The sequence below is a fragment of the Carlito syrichta genome, unplaced genomic scaffold (genome assembly GCF_000164805.1).
Source record: "Carlito syrichta isolate Samal-C Ts95f unplaced genomic scaffold, Tarsius_syrichta-2.0.1 Scaffold305622, whole genome shotgun sequence".
NCBI classification, from domain to species: Eukaryota; Metazoa; Chordata; class Mammalia; order Primates; family Tarsiidae; genus Carlito; species Carlito syrichta.
The window spans coordinates 101,398-114,499 of NW_007249718.1; the positions used below are offsets into that span (position 1 = coordinate 101,398).

General features: G+C 41.8%; 1 protein-coding gene across 1 annotated transcript in view; it reads right to left on the bottom strand.

Annotated features, from left to right (window-relative positions):
* LOC103264178 (exostosin-2-like) overlaps positions 1-13,102 on the bottom strand; it is a 137,364-nt gene that overhangs the window by 31,688 nt on the left and 92,574 nt on the right. Inside the window, 1 exon segment of the mRNA XM_021714323.1 lies at positions 7,628-7,794. Within this exon segment, the coding sequence (XP_021569998.1) occupies positions 7,628-7,794 (167 nt within the window).

Genomic DNA, 13,102 nt, shown 5'->3' on the forward strand with positions numbered 1-13,102 from the left:
ACTATTCCTCCTGGCCAAATGAAACTGTGCACCTGTGGGCCAACCGCTCCCCTCTCCCTGCCCTCCTCCCCAGGCTCTGGTAGCCACCATTCTGCTACACTATGAATTCGAACTTTTAGATTCCACGTGTTGGTGAAGTCATGTTGATACTTATCTTTCCATGCCTATTTTATTTCACTTAGCATAATTTGATGTAGATTTATCCATGTTGGTACAAAATTCATTTTGTTTTAAGGTTGCTGAGTATTCCATTGTGTGTATATGTACATTTTCCTTTTTTTGAGTCGGAGTCTCACTCTGTCGCCCAGGTTGGAGTGTAGTGGCACACTTAAGGCTTCGACCTGCTGGGCTCTGGCGATCCTTCTACCTCAGGCTCTGGCGATCCTTCTACCTCAGACTTCCAAGTAGCTGGAACTACAGGTACGTGCTACCACGCCTGGCTAATTTTTTTTTTTTTAATTTATTGTAGCAAAGAGGTCTCACCAAGTTGCTTGGGCTGGTCTTGAACCCGCAGGCTCAGGCAATCCACTGGCCCCAGCCTCCCAAAGTGCTGGGATTACAGGCTGAGCCACCGAGTCCGGCCTATATGAATGTTTTCATTATCCCTTCATCTGTTTATGAACACTCAGGTTGATTCTGTACCTTGGCTATTGTGAATAATGTGCAGTAAATGTGAGGGTGCAGCTATCTCTTCAACATACTGATTTCAATTCCTTTGGATACTGTGCCCATAATATTTGATTTGGATCATACGGTAGATTTACTTGTAGTTTTTTGAGCAACCTCCACACTGTTTTCCAAAATGGCTGTATTATTTAAATTCCCACCAAGAGTATACAGGGGTGTACTGCTGAATGCAAATTCACACATTTCTCCACGCCCCACCAACACATCTGTCATCTTCTTAGTAAGAGCTGTTGTAACCGGTATAAGGTAATATCCCATTGTGATTTTAACGTGCATTTCCCTGAAGAAAATGCAAACGTGTTGTGGGGCATCCCTTCATATACCTGTTGGCCCTTTGTGTGCCTTCTAGAAATGCCTGTTTGGGTCCTTTGCTCATTTCTTAGTAGAGTATTTGTTTTCTTGCTATAAGTAGTCTGATATCCTTATATGCTTTGGATATGAGCCCCTTATCTGATGTAAAATTTTTAAGAATTTTCTTCCAATTTGTGGACTGTCTGCTTCATTCTATTGATAGTTTTCTTTGCTGTGCAGAAGGCTTATCACTTGATGGGATTCTATTTGTCCTTTTTTGCTTTTGTTGCTGTATATCTTCTTTGGTAAAGTAAGTGCTCAAATCTTTTGCCCACTTTTTATAATCAGTTCATTTTCTTACTATTGATTTGTGAGAGTTCTTTATGAATTTTGGATATGAGTCCTTTATCAATACATGTCTTGAAAATATTTTTCCCAGTCCATGACTTGCCGTTTTATTTTCTTAAAATTGTCTTTTTTTTTTTTTGAAGTGATGTTAATTTTGGTGAAGTCTAACCTATCTATCTTTTTTTCTAAGTCATAAAATTTGTCTCCTATTTAAGAATTACTGCCTACCCAAGTACTCTAAGATTTTTCTCCTGTGTTTTCTTCAAGAAGTTTTATAATTCTAGCTTTTGCACTTGAGGCTAAAATCCATTTTGAGTTTTTGTATATAGTATAAACTACGGGTCACAATTTTTTTCTAATAACACACCACTATCAAATTGCTCCAGCACCATTCAGTGAAAAGACTGTCTTGTCTACACTGAACAGACTTGGCTCCTTTGCTGAAAATTAACTGACCATGCATGTGTGGTCTATTTCTGAACTGTTTATTCTGTTTCATTGACGTATATGTATAAATTTACACCGACACCACAGTGTCTTAATTATTGTAGCTTTATAGTAAATCTTAAAATAAGGCAGTATACAAGGGGGACCCCCCCAAAAAACAAACTGAATTATTTTTTGAAGCGTGGACCCCTTGTAGCACAGGCTTCCCTCACTAGGTAAGTGTTCTAGGAACCCATCAGCACCAGGGTACCAGCTAGTGTTATGAGAGGCTGCAGCAAATTTTCTTGGAGATTCCTTCTTCATTCCGTGAAGGGCGATTTATGAGTGCACCTGCCACATCACAGTGAGTGTTCAGCAGTTTTGACCAAAAACAGCATGACCCCGATGCCCCATTCATCCTATCTTGCCCTGGGAGACTTTTTTTGGTTTCCCCAGATGAAAAAAGTCCTCAAAGGGAAACATTTTGCAGACATGGAAAAGCCAAAACAGAAAACGGCAGAAGCACTCAAAGGCATCAAAATTGACAGATTCAAAAACTATACTGAGTAGTGGGAAAAGTGTCTCAATGGGTGTATGGCATCAAATGGGGAGTACTTTGATGGTGACTGAAGTTTAAACATGTAAAAATAAATACACAGTTTTTTATAAATAAATTCTGGGTTTTTTCGGGGGCTCTCCCTGGTAAATCCTGTGACTTTGTTCTTCAAATTGCTTTGGCTTTTTCCAGTCCGGTGTATTTCCATTTCCATTTTAGAACAAGCCTGTCATTTTAAAAAGCCTTTGGTGATTTTGATTAAAACTGCTTTGACTCTACAGAACAATTTGGAGAGAACTTACATTGCAATCATAGTGAGCATGGTATATCTTTCCATTTACAAAACTGTTCTTCAGTTTCAGCAACATTTTGTAGGTTTCTCTGAACATATGTGGCACAAATCTGGTTAAAATTTTTAAGTATTTCATTTTTTACACTACTTCCAGAATGTAAAAATGACATTGCTATAGATTTTTGGAAAAATATTTGAGATACAGTGAACTGAGCTTATCTGAGCATGTAATTTGATATGTTTTGACACCTATATGTACCAGTAAAACCACTACCCCAGTTAAGATGATGAGCACATTCACTTCCCCGAAAAGTTCTTTTGAGCCCTTGTGTTATTCCTCCCTGTTGCCGTTCACAGCCTGACCTCAACACTCCTTTTCCAGGCAACCACTGCTCTTTCCATCACTAGGAGATGTTTGCGATTTTAAGAATATTATATATATGGATCCTAAAAAATGTTCTCTTTTCATCTTGCTTCATTAATTCAGCATGATTATTTTGTCCATGCTGCCACATGTATTCTTCTTTTGCCGAATCATATCCTACCATATGGATGTACCACAATCTGTTTATCCATTCAACTGTTGACAGGTCCCCCCCTCCAGTTTTTGGCTATTACAAATAAAAGCTGCTATGAATATTAGTGCACAAGTATTTGTGTAGATACGTCTCTTATTCTCTAGGGTAAGTCTTCATGGGATTATTGGCTGGTCACATGGTAGATGTGAGTTTAACACTGTAAACTCTGATCTGTTTTCCAAATGGCCACATCCGGATTATGGATCACCGTAAAGTGGAAGGGCACGCAGGCCACAAGGATCTGTTCCACATCTTCCGTATACAAGTTGGTGATGGAGAGTCACTCATTTCTCAAATATTATTGAAATGAACAGGTTGGACACAGAGGATATAGCAATGGATAAAACAGTGGTGCTTACATTCCAGAAGAAAAAGCAGACACTAAACAACATAGTTCACAATTACTTGCTCACAGAGAGGTACAGAATGCTTTGAAGTCAACCCAGACTGGGGACTCTCTGAAAGCTTCTTTGCCAGAGCAACAGCTGAGCTGAGTGTTGAAAGATGAGTATGAATTAACAAAATAGATATAATCCCAAGAATCTGTGACAAGGGCCACACAAAAGGAGTTCTGGGTTCCAATTCAACTCTCCTAGTGTGCAAATTGTTAACTGATTTATTCGTATGCAGACTCAAGCCCACTTCCAATTCCCCCCAAAATTAAAATTAAAATTAATCCCCCCCAAAAAACTACCAAAAAAGTAATAACAAATTAATCCCAGACTTTGGCACAAAAACCGGGGCTAGGAGCACCATTACCTTTTATCTTCTGAATCAGACTTAAATTGAGCGCCCTCTGCAGGAGGGCAATGTCCCTTCTGAATAATAAAAACAATGAACAACTCTCTCATGAATCACAGTGGAATCATGAATGGAATAATGAAAAGAGCATTCGTGGTCATGATAACAGTGGTGGCAGCAGCTAACATGGCATCTATAAAGTGCGTGATCTACCTTCTGTCCGTCACACAGAATGCATACTTTCTGGGCACTTGCCATTGGTAGGGATTATGGAATTTCATCTGACATACTTCATAGCCTCGTGAAGTAAACAGTGCTGTTGCCATTTTAGATAAGAACCAACTAGACCCAGAGACATGAAATAACGTGTCCATCATCATAAACTGGTCAGGAGCAGAGCAGAAATTTGGGCCCAGAGTCCCTAGAGCACTAATGGTAGGAGTACCTGAAGAATGTGTATGTTTGCTTTAACATCAAAATAATATAGTGATGGACAAATGATATGCTGATGGCTGTAAGTACTACTTTTGAGGACCAGCAGTCTCTGGAAAAAGTCACTCATGATAAAATCCTCACGGAAGACCACACAGTATCAGAAAAACTTGGATTTGAATCCCAACTCTTCCACTTAATTGGCTGTATGACTTTAGGCAAGTTATCTAACCTTGCTTAGTCTTAGTGTGGAGTGAGAAAAGCATACCCGCTTGGCAGGTTTGGGGAAAGATCACAAGTGACGTATGTAGACACTTATGTGTATGTAAACATGTAAGACAGGAACATATTCAGAAGGTGCTAATGCAAGTTGTTCTTTCCACAACACCCGGGGATTCTCACTAATGGAGATGAGACAACTTCCTGCGCTCACTCCTCTAACAGACAATCACTTCTTTAAAGAGTACTAGGAACCAACGCCAGCAATCAGAGGAAAGAGATAAAGACTCAGGCTCAACTATAGGTCTGACAAAGGCCTAACATTTAGGATCGATAAGGAACTCAAACGTGCCGAAAAGAAAAAAACAAATAGCCCCATTACAAAGTAGGAAAAAGATATGAATAGACACTCCTCAAAAGACATATGAGCAGCCAACAGACACATGAAAAAATGCTCAGCCTCACTAGTCATCAAAGAAATGCAAATTAAAGCTACACTGAGATACCACCTAACTCCAGTCAGGATGGCCACCATCAATAACTCAAAAAACAACAGATGCTGGAGAGGATGCGGCAGAAAGGGAACACTTCTACACTGTTGGTGGGAGTGTAAACTAGTACAGCCTCTGTGGAAAACAGTGTGGTGATTCCCAAAAGATCTAAAAATCAACGTTCCATATGACCCTGCAATCCCCCTACTGGGAATATATCCAGAGGAACTCAAATCACTCCATGAAAAGGATACCTGCACACGTATGTTTATCGCAGCACTGTTCACAATAGCAAGAACATGGAACCAACCATGCTGCCCATCAAAAGAGGACTGGATAAAAAAATGTGGTACATATACATGATGGAATACTACACAGCCATAATAAGAACAAAATCATTAACTTCACAGCAAGCTGGATGGAATCAGAGTCTATAATACTGAGTGATCTTTCACAGAAACAAAGACCTGAGAATCGTATGTGCTCACTCATAAGCGAACATTGAACGGTTATTGTATTACTATAAGAAAAAGATTGACAGTAGCAGGAAACGGCTGGGGGGGGGCATGGGATTGACAGTAGTGGGAATCTGCGGGGGGAGGGGGGACACACTTCATCAAGAAGGGTACCTGCATAATGAACATTTGTATACCTAAGTCTGAACTGTACCCCACATCTTTAAAAGTAAAAAAATAAAATGTTAACATTTTGAATATGTTAGGGTTAAATAAAGTATATTATTAAATCTATAAAAAAAAATTCAGACTCAGTTCCTGGAAGTTTTGTAAAACTTCCTCTCATTAACATATTTTTTGTTGTTTGAAACAAACTCCAGGTTGAAAGAAATCCCAGGAATACATTGCGTCCACCTTTCTTTCATGAGACTTCCTTAGACCAACTGAAAATACAGAAGAGACAGCGCTTGACAATCCTGGCCCTGTCATTCTGAACACTCCCCTGCTTCATCTCAGTTTTGCCACAAAAATAAACACACGGGTAGAGTTTGAAGCCATTATATGCAATGAAGGGAGAAAATACTGGCAGAAAAAAATAGTCATTTTCCATGACTTGGCTAGAAAAACAAGCAGGCAATTTGCTTTTTTTAAAAAAAGGAAAAGACAGTATACAAAATATCATCCAACATCTAGATGGTATGATGTAAAAGTCATCTCCTACAAATAAAAACAAATCCAAAGAGACAGATGTAGGCTTTATTAGTTACTCTCAGGCCTTTCACTGACCAATAATTTTATCAACCAGAGCACCACATATCAATCTATTTCATCACAATTTCTTTTACACTCAAATTAAGCTATATTTTTTTTAAACCTGGGGAAACGTGAGCTTTTCATTTTTTAGTGGTGGTAATAGTGGGGGGAATGCCTATTCTTTCTCCTTAAAATCCACCTTCAATTTAAGAATTTGAAAATAAATTTCCATAGTAAATATATACACCAAATATGACTTCATTTAATAAATGTCATGATTTCTTAAGAACCCCAAATTCAACAGATCCTGAGTTAAGCAAAGAGAATGCTCACCTCTCTCCCAAAGGCAGGGTGACCATCGGGGAGAGCCCTACCCTTTACCCATTCTGCACATGATCTGATGCCACCTTGACCCCACAGCCACAGGCCCCCCGCCTGTCGTTACCATGTGTCTCACATACGCCCTGACAGGGCCCATCAATTCCTATTGCTTTTCACCAGGCCTGGACTCTGGCACTTTCCCTTGGGGAGACCTTAACTGGTTTCCATACTTAACCCCTGAACCCAGCTGATGGATTACCATCAGCCGCACCAAATGAACAGTGATAGGGAATGTTAATCCCTGAAGACAGGCAGCCAGCCCCTCTCCTTAAAACTCAGAAGGAGGCCGGGCTCAGTGGCTCAGCCTGTAATCCCAGCACTTTGGGAGGCTGAGGTGAGTGGATTGCCTGAGCCCGCGGGTTCGAGACCCGCCTGGGCAACTTGACAAGACCTCATCTCTACAACAAATCAAAAATTAGCCAGGCGTGGTAGCGTGCATCTGTAGTTCCAGTTACTTGGAAGACTGACGCGGAAGGATCGCTGGAGCCCAGCAGGTCGAGGCTGCAGTGGCTGGGAGCGGCCACTGCACTCCAGTCTGGGTGACAGAGTGAGACTCCAACTCAAAAAAAATTAAAAAATAAAAAAAACTCAGAAGGAAAGCCAGCAGCAGGCTCTGTTTTGTCTGTCAGTGTCGTCAGCCTCTTCACTTACTGAGGGTTAATTATGGTGGTGCCCAACTGCCTGAGTCTGGGAAGTGCTATTCAAGGAAACATCAATTAAGCACTCTTTTGAAAGTGGCTTCTAGAACTCTCCTCGGGAGTTCCCAAAACGAGTGGGAGGCACAGTCGTCACTCTGGAATGGGGCTTCCCCAAGGTTTTAAGAAAGCTTCATAACCCACACGCCGAAGTACAGCTTTCAGACTTGACTGGGAGACTTCAGAAACTGCGACTTTGGAGAATGAACGGTATCTTTTTTAGGAACGACAAGCCGTAATAGGCAGTCAACACCACGCGTGCTCTGCTGGAAGCCGCCTTACCTCACAGCCAAATTGCAGCTCATCGGAGGTCAGCATGATGATGTCATCATCGATGGCCAGAACAGCCTCAGCTTCAATTTCGTCGTAAGGGAAGAAACGGTTATTCAATTTGTTTTCAGCTGTCCTCCCATCTTTCAGTGGAACCTGGATTTGGGGCCAGAGAGAATCTGGAAAAAGAAAAAAACATGGTATTGACTACTCCCTTCACTTTGGTGAGGAGTTAAAGTGGTAAAAGTATCATCTCACAAGCGAGATTGAAGAGTTAGCAAATATCCATGGCTCTTACCAAATTCAAAGGTACAATCATGCAAGGGGAGAGACTCTCACTCCCCTTATGATAGAACATTATAATAAAAATGCATACGCATAACACACACACACAATACTTACACACACTCTGAATCCTAAAACACTACTCATTCTCAATGCTGTCTTAATTAGAATGAGCGCATTGGCTTCAACTTACAATTGGGAGTCAGAGAAGTAAAATGACCTAGCCAAGGTCACAATGACAGGAAGATAGAGTCAAGACTTCCTCATTGTCAGAACCATGGCTTTAATATCAGAACTCTCCCCACCTCTGCAAAGTAAACACTCTACAAAACACTTTCATGTAGGTACATCCCAGCCCAAAATCTGCAGCTCTGCTGGGAGATTCAGTGCCTGTGCTGAAGACATAAGCCTCACATACCTGCCTCAAGAACAATCATGAACAGTCATCAGTGCTACTGGGTCCACCCCCACCAAAACATGTTTCACAGACTAAGTGTTGCTTTCTTAACTCAGCACTTTATCCCTGCCCCCCTGACTCACTAGGTTTGGTTTCTCATCATGACCAATTTACAGAGTAAATATCAAATTTCTAGGTTCAATTATGTGGGATTTTCTAGTATACTGAAGAAACAGCAATCCATGACTGCCTTGCATTTTTTCCCATTCTACTTTCTGAAATGATTGGAGCAACTCAATCACAGGCTCTTTATTTTACACAATTGCATTTAGCACGGCATGAAATTAATTCTTTTTTGGCACGGTACCCATGTCCACAGACTTCAGAGGGCAGTCTGTCCTCTCACAACAGTTGTCCAATGATAACAGGCAAGTTAGGTAGCATACTGCTGTCAAAAAAAAAAATCCCTATCATGTAATGATGGAGAAATCTCTTTTTTGTGGGTCATGTTCATGGCCCCTCCAAAGTCACCATGCTGAAGGAGAAGTAAGACAGAGGAAAAGTCAGGAGAGAAAAAGGCTGCCTTAACTGACTGCAGATACAATGTCTTCCTTCTGCATACTGTATAATACAGCCCTGTAACACATGGTTAGGGCACTCCCTAGTCACAGAAGGAGACTGTTCAAGTGAGAGGCCCTGTAGTTAAGGAAGATACCATTTCAGAATAAGCACGTGGCATAGAGCCTAAGAGTGGTCAATGCCAGAAAATAGCATGTGTGGGAAAGAAGTGAACTGGAGACCAAAGAAATGACCCTATTGGCCACTGCCTTTCTTCAACAACACAGTTAGTGACAGTTTCATTCCTGGTACATAATCAATAAATGTCTTCGTAATAAATACATGGGTATATGATTTAGGATCTTCCTTCCTTCCTTCCTTCCTTCCTTCCTTCCTTCCTCCTTCCTTCCTTCCTTCCTTTCTTTCTTTCCTTAAGGATTTAAAGCCTGAGCTCTTTATTTTCTATTGGATCTCAAGTCCCTTATTCTCAGGATAAGAACAAGCAGAGAGAGAGAGAGAGAGAGAGAGAGAGAGAGAGAGAGAGAGAAGGGGGACTTGATTAAGCAACTAGTATATGTCAGATGCTTTATAGATGCATTGCCATTCAATCCTCTTGACAACCTTGCGGAGTAGAAATTATTTATGAAGAGTATTTACATGGCTCAGAGAGACTAAGTAATTTTCCCAGTGATACACAGGTAATAAGTGGTAAGGCTCGTATTTGAACCTAAGTCTGTTTAGCATCCAAGCTCAAACAGGACCTGTACCATATCCACTTGAGAATCCCACATTTCTCTAGATCTGAAACAAATCTAGGAAGGTTCAGCAACTTTCCCTAGCAATCATCCTTATTCTTGCTTGCTTTCCACTCCCTATTTCAGAGAAATTAAGTCTGTTACATATCTCCTGTTCCCAAATCCCTACAAAACATGAATAAATTATAATATCTAAAATGAAGGAGGTTATAGCCCTACCTACTAGACCAGTAGTTCTCATCAAACTTTTTGGGCTCAGAGTCCCTTTATGCTCTTTGAAAATTAATAAGAATCTCAAAGAAGTTTTGTTTATATGGAATACATACGCACACCCACTACTTACTATATTAAAAATTAAAGCAGGGGGCTAAGTATGGTGGCTCACACCTGTAATCCCAGTGCTTTGGGAGGCCAAGGCAGGAGTATGGCTTGAGGCCAGGAGTTTGAGACCAGCCTGGGCAACAGAGTAAAACTCCATCTCTACAAAAAGATTTTTTTAAAAAACCAGCTGGGCGTGGTGGCGTGCACAGGTAATCCCAGCTACTCAGAAGGCTGTGGTGGGAGGATCGCTTAAGTCCAGGTGTTCAAGGCTGCAGTGAGCTATGATCACGTTAATGCACTCCAGCCTGCACAACAGTTTTTTTCTATCTCTAAAAAATTTAAAAATTAAACTCTACCGTACACTGTAAGAGAATAAAAGAGCAGGAAAGAGAAATAATGACTTAATATCGAACTGCCATGCTAGACCATGTGTTCCGATTTGGGTTCCACAATATAAGCAAAGTACTAGCAAGACTGGAAAACAGAAGGAGTAATGAGGACAGCGCAGGTGCTGAATCCAGACTTCTGTAGACGGCTTAGAGAAACCAACATGTAGTTAGCGCTATTTTGCTGGTTGGTTTCTAACTCAGTCTTCACTGCCCTGTTTGTGATACTCGAGCTGGACCCCGTAAACCTCTCTCCTGTGCCAGCTGGCATGACCTTAAGCTTCGTCAGCAGAGGGCACTGAAGGGCCACTGGGATGGAGGACTTTCTTCCTGATTCGGGTGTCCCTTTTTACCTCTTGCTCCTGCAGGGCCAGGCCCACAGGCAGGTGGGCAGGGGTATTTGCCTCTAGCGTGTGTAAGTGGCATTCTCCCTAGGGGTGACTTCCCTGTGAACCTGACAGCACGCCCACGGGCGCCTCCCAGCAAGCTCTTGGATGTTCCACTAGCCACTCAGTGGAGGCTCGCCCCCATGGTGGTTCTAGAGGGGCTCCCTAAAGCCCTCATGGACTTCCCAGCAGTTCACTAACACCCCTGGGCAACTTCGGGTTGAATTCCATGGGTACCACAGAAGGTGGGTGACTTCCTGCTGTGGCATCTCAGCAAACCTACCATCCCTTGAGCTGCAGCCCTCTTCTCCCAGCAAGGTCTAAATCTCAGACTCAGCTGGGGAAGGGGCTCTCTCAGGTGTATTTCCTATAATCTTCAGAGTTCTCTTTACTCTTTAGTAGACAAATCCTGTTAACTACTTCATAATTCATCATATTAAATTTTTCCTCTTCAAATTATTGTGTGGCTTCTGTCTCCTAACTGAACCTTGACTAATATATTAGCAATATCAGGAGTTGTTCTCTATGGCCTCTAGCATTCGAAGCATGACCAATGGGCGGGTGAAAATTATAGGGAAATTGATTTAGACTCAAAACAGGTAAAAACTTCCTGATGGTATAACCGTTTTAAGATGGAGTGAATGCCTTCAGCAATGCAGTGTGACCTTTTACTTGAAATGCACTAACTTAGGACAGATTTCTACTTGACATCAGGTGAGAGAATAAACAAAATGCCTCTGAGGTCTTAGGATTCCACGAGGCAGGAGTAGAGCAGCACAGAAAAAACAGAGTCCTTGGAAACAGCTAAAGAGCCCAGGTCCATCACTTATTAGACACGTGACCTTGACCAAGTCAGTCACTTTGAACTTGCTTCTTCAACTATGAAGAAGGAACAACACCCACCGTCTCGACATGGTTCACTGTGAGGACGAATGTGGAGCATTTAGCAACACAGTGCCTGGCACACGGCAGACAATCACGAAATGCCAGCCGTGCTTTTCCTGGAAAATCCGCACCTACTTACAGAACCAGAACATTTTTTTGAGCCTTAGCAAGTGGTAGCAAAGTGGTACATTTCAGATCTGGTACATCAGTGGCATGCCCCTGGCTCATGCCTTCCACGACCACTTTTAGAGAAGCAGGATCCTTGCCATTAATCCTCTCAACCGAGAACAAGTCACACAACAATGAAACGAAAGAACGTGGAACTTTGGCCACGTTCATTCCACAAGGCAACAGACAGTTCCTCTTTTCCCACTGTGTATAGGAGCCAGGCTGGGTACCTTGATTATGTACAAATATGCTTCTCACTGGATGGAGTCTGGACGTGGGGGTGTGCACAGTGTGTTCAATCCAGACAGCTTTCCAGATTCTTCACCTGCAAATATCCAAAGAATTACTTGAGACAATGTCCACAAGGAACTAACTTGTCCCGTAAAGTCTTTGATGGAGAAGTTTTAAAGAGTGATGATGGCCAAGGAGGATGATTTGGGGCTGCAGATAGAAATGCAGAAAGGATCATGGCTTTTTTTAGAAACATAATTACTTTTTCCTGTTGTAAGTTAGGCCTGGGTAGCCAAATGTCAGCTCTAGTAAAAGGAGTCTCCATTTCTAAGGCTAGTTGTCCGGGGACCATCACTACCAACAGACAAGACTCTAAGTAGAACTCCCAGCTTTTTGTTTTCATTTTCTCAAATTAAATGGGCCTCCAGGAAAGGGAAGTACCATTCTCTCAGGCTTCTACAGCATCCCTTCTGTGGTAGTCAGAAATGAGAGGGCGGCCATCAAAGAATAAGCACTATCATTACACCCTGCCCCTAAACGGATGATCCTGTGATGGTATTAGGATTCTAGAAAGGCTACTTTTTGAAAAATTAGGCCTGGAGCAGTAGAGGAAGAAGGGAACACAGGTAGGAAAGAATAATTTTTGTGGAAGAGAAAAGAGGATTTTTTCTTCTCATTAGTATTTTCAAAATGATAGCTTTGCTTTTTCTGTCTCTCTATCGGTCCCTGACAAGGATCTAGTTCTTTTACGTAATGCCAAAGCAGAGAACTGACGAAGCATGATACCTTTCCTACGACATGGTCTTCTATGATAAATAGACCCTGTGGGGCTTAGCACAAAGGGTCTGAGCTTTGAATCCACAGAGACCTGTGTTTCTTTCTAACTCGACCATTTGCAGCTTTGTGATTTGGACACATTGTTTGACTAATCCCAGCTTCATTTTTCTTTTCTTTTCTTTTGAGTTGGGGTCTTACCTAGTTTCACTCTCCTCTACCCTCCCCCCCTTCTCTCCCCCGTCCCCTTCTCGCTTCTCCTATCTTTTGAGTCGGGTGCTCAGGTTCATTTTTTTTTTTTTTTTGAGTTGGAGTCTCACTCTGGCACCCATACTGGAGTG